Below are 3,615 nucleotides of genomic sequence, written 5' to 3'. Positions count from 1 at the left end.
GCGCTACCGCCTCAGCAGCCTGGAGGCCGGTGGGGCGCGTCCCGCCAGCCCCCGCGCTGCCACACCGCCTGCCACCACCCCTGAACCGCGAGGCGAGGAGGAGGAGAAGGAGGAGGAGGAGGATAAGGAAGAAGAGGAGGGTGAGCAGCTGGAAGGCAACGTGTTTTGTCCTCCGCTGCTCTATTACAGCCGTGAGCCGGCTGAGCCTCAGCGGCCGCTAGCCACAATAGAACAGTGGGAACCTGTCGAGCCGCAGAGACCGCAGAAGGACAAGGGCCACAGCCCACCGCGTCCCAGTGCTGGGCCCTCGCTGCTGCACCCCAGCAGCCCTCGAGAGCCCCAGCACGCCCCGGTGCAGCTGCCACTGCTCAGTGCCTTGCTGGCAGAGCTGTCGGTGCTCACCCGCAGCGCTGTGCCTGCTCCTGCTGTCCACCCCCATCTTGCCTGGCTCTACCAGCCCCCAGGGAGTGGGAACACGGCCTCACAGCCTCCCAGTCACTCTGCTGCCCTGAGGCCTGCAGAGACTCCTGCGGGACCTGGCAGGAGCAGTGAAGTCCCAAGCCCTCCATTTAAACAAGGCAGTCAAAAGGCTACCTCCCCAGAGTCTTCTGGGGTTGGGAGAAGACCCAAGAAAGCTGTGCCTGAAGGACAGCCAGCCTGTGAAAACAGCTGCAAAGCTAAGGAGAACAGACCTCCCAGAAAGAAATTGCTGTATGGGCTGACAAATACACTGAGGCTACGGCTACAGAAGACCAACCCAGAGAAGCTGATAATCCATGAAAGGAGGGAGCAGTACAGAAAAAAGCAAATGGAGATGCTGAAAGAGAGAAGCCCCTTACCCAAGAGAAAACTGGTCAGAAATACTGAAGAACAGCATGTGGTGTCTTGCAGGCATTGTAGCACAGGAGGCAGTTCAAAGCGGAATAATCAGTTGGATAAAATTGTTCAGACTTCATTCGAAAACAGTGCTCTCTCAGAGTCAACTTCTGTGACAGCAGATAAATCCCCTGGCCTGCAGAAACAGTCTATTGCAAGTCTATCCAGGAACGATTCAGTAACTACAGCCCCCTTACCGGAGGAAACTCTGTTAAAATCTGCTCATGAGGAAAACTATGCAAAAGCTCAACTCCCAGCAGCATTCCCATCAGATGCTAATGCAAAAGGAAGTTACAACGATGCAATACACTCAATCCGTCATAAAACCATGGAGCATGATGATGAGTCTGTTGTAAGTGGTCATAAACTAAGCCCCAGCAGGAGTGTTGAAAACAACTCTGAATTCATATACTCTGATGACTTTGTTGCTAGTCCAGAGAACACAGTTTGTTCAGAAGATTTCACCAATGCTGAGAGTACAGGCAGAGGCTCCAAAGTTTGTGACAGCAGTCCTGAACCTCTGTGGCTTGAAAGACCAAAGCAAGATAGGTCAGATACAGAGCCAGAATCCAGCAGGTCCAGAATTTCAAAGACAAGTCAAAGAGCTCAGAGTACTTCAGATCTTGTGCCAGTTCCTTCAGCTTCATCTCCAGTCCAGTCTTTGAGGAGAAACTGTGACTTTAAAACCAGCATGGGAACTAGTGCTGAATCTGCTGATTCACTTAACCTTGCTGAGATGGAGGCATCATTATTAGATGAAGAGCAGAAAGTCCAACAGATGAGTAAGGAAGAGAACAGGGGTGATCAACATATTAAAGAAATATCTTCACTGAGAAGCAAACAAGTTAAATCTGATACTGATCTGAATACAGGAAAGGGGCAGACCTCTACAGGACAAAAGCAGTCAGTAACTCAAGTTAGCTCTTACTTGCCATCTAACATGTCTGATCTTGAACTTAGTGTTCTGGAAGACAGTAGGTCAGACAAAGATGATGATTTTCTGGAAAAACTACATGGCCCTAATCAGTACAAAGACATCAGTGAACTTGTAATAAACAAACTCCCAGGGTACACAATGTAATTATAAGTTTTCACTGTCTGGATTAAGATACAATATTTGAACTTTGTAAATCCTGTTACATTTAGTTACACTCAATTTAAGATTTTATCATGTACATTTATTACATCAGTGAATTTAGTTACGAGATTTTTAAAATAAATTATTATTTGAATCTAACAGACGGTGTCTACAGCCTGACTTCAGTGTCAATATCTTAACACAAAGGTAATCCAGTCAGCACATGAAGCATAACTTACTGTCAAAAAAGAAATGAAGACAGAAGCAGCAAAAGCAGCCAGTACCAACAAAAGTAGTCCAGGGTAGATGTAATATCGTGCTACCAGAACAGCCAAGTACAAAATTCATTCCTAACCAAACAGAAGGTTTTATTCCTCCTGAAAATTCCCAAACTTCCTTTTCATTAGAAATCGTTACTTAGAACAGCCAGTAGCATCGCAGAATTTTATCAGCTAGTCAGTATAATGATGTGTTTGTTTCCCTGTTCCATCACTAAATACAGCGATCAGAACTGGATGAGCCCTTTTAGAGCTTCTTAGGTTGAAGTTTCATTTAAGTCAGATTTTCACAATTTATTATTGAATAGTGTAAGAATTATTTGTGATAGTAAATCTGTATAATCTGGGCAAGCTTTAAGAGGTGGATGGAAGTTACTTGACCTTGAAGACTAAGGGTATGCAAGGAGTAGGGAAGAGCATAGTAAATCTTCAACGCTTCACAACTCCCTGATTGCATTCTCTGACTCTGGGGAAAGAGGTGGGGTCAGCACCCACAGTCCAGAAACTTGGAACAAATGAGCATATTATGTCATGATGTAAAGATGTGAGGTAATGAGAAATTTGCCATGTCTCCTTTGCCATTAAAATAGTTGAACTGATGTCTGCTTTTGATTTCAGGTTTGCTTTTTATCGCTTCCAGTTTGATCATTGAACTTAATGTCTTCTGTTTAACTACAGAGGTTTTTCTAGAGTCCGTGTGCTGATCCTAAATTTTAGAGGTGTTTTTTGAGTTGAATTTCTGCCTTAGTTTTTAAGTCTCATGTACCCCACTTTTCCCCTCTTTGAGTAGTTCATCTCCTATGTCAGCTTTACATTGCTAGCTATCTCATCAATTAGGACAGTTATCCTCGGGGTTAAATGACAGATTTATCCACTCCCCTTTTCTTTATAATTTACAATCTGACTTTTTTACACAACTTTTTCATTTCTCACTGTAATTTTCCATGTACTTTATTACAAGAGCCTGTGTTTACACTTTAACATCTTGGATGAGCTTTTTCCTTTCCCTCCTGCTATGTGTTTATTTTGTAGGAATGACAGCACCTCTCCTATTTAAAGCATGAACATCTGTGAGGATTATTGGAATATCTAGTGTTGACTTCCTAAAAACCACTAGTAATATTTTTAATCTAAAGGTAAGCAGCTGAAATTACCTATATACCAAAGGACTCTCTGGCCATAGCAATTCCTAAATCTTATTTAGGTTGTCTTTCATCAGCTACAATTTTTTTTTTCTTTTTTCTTCCAATGCCATGGACTTCTTTGACATACATGGATTCTGACTGTCATTTATACATGGCAGTTGTTCTGATTTTATTGATGGAGGTATGTCATGCACTTCTCGTGAGCAAAACCGTCATTAAAATACAATGCTGACCAACC

The 3,615-nt window shown here is 43.6% G+C and overlaps 1 protein-coding gene across 1 annotated transcript; it reads left to right on the top strand.

Annotated features, from left to right (window-relative positions):
• Position 1: 1 nt before the first annotated feature.
• MAP10 (microtubule associated protein 10) lies at positions 2-2,770 on the top strand (the record flags this gene model as incomplete). The annotated part of the gene is made up of 1 exon (XM_031058764.1): positions 2-2,770. A coding segment is annotated over one exon (1,956 nt), but the record flags the coding sequence as incomplete, so codon positions are not given.
• Between the last annotated feature and the right edge of the window lie 845 nt (positions 2,771-3,615).

The sequence above is a fragment of the Geospiza fortis genome, unplaced genomic scaffold (assembly GCF_000277835.1).
Source record: "Geospiza fortis unplaced genomic scaffold, GeoFor_1.0 scaffold381, whole genome shotgun sequence".
Taxonomy (NCBI): Eukaryota; Metazoa; Chordata; class Aves; order Passeriformes; family Thraupidae; genus Geospiza; species Geospiza fortis.
Note: the sequence above shows the minus strand (reverse complement) of the source record. Positions and strands in the feature narration are given on the sequence as shown.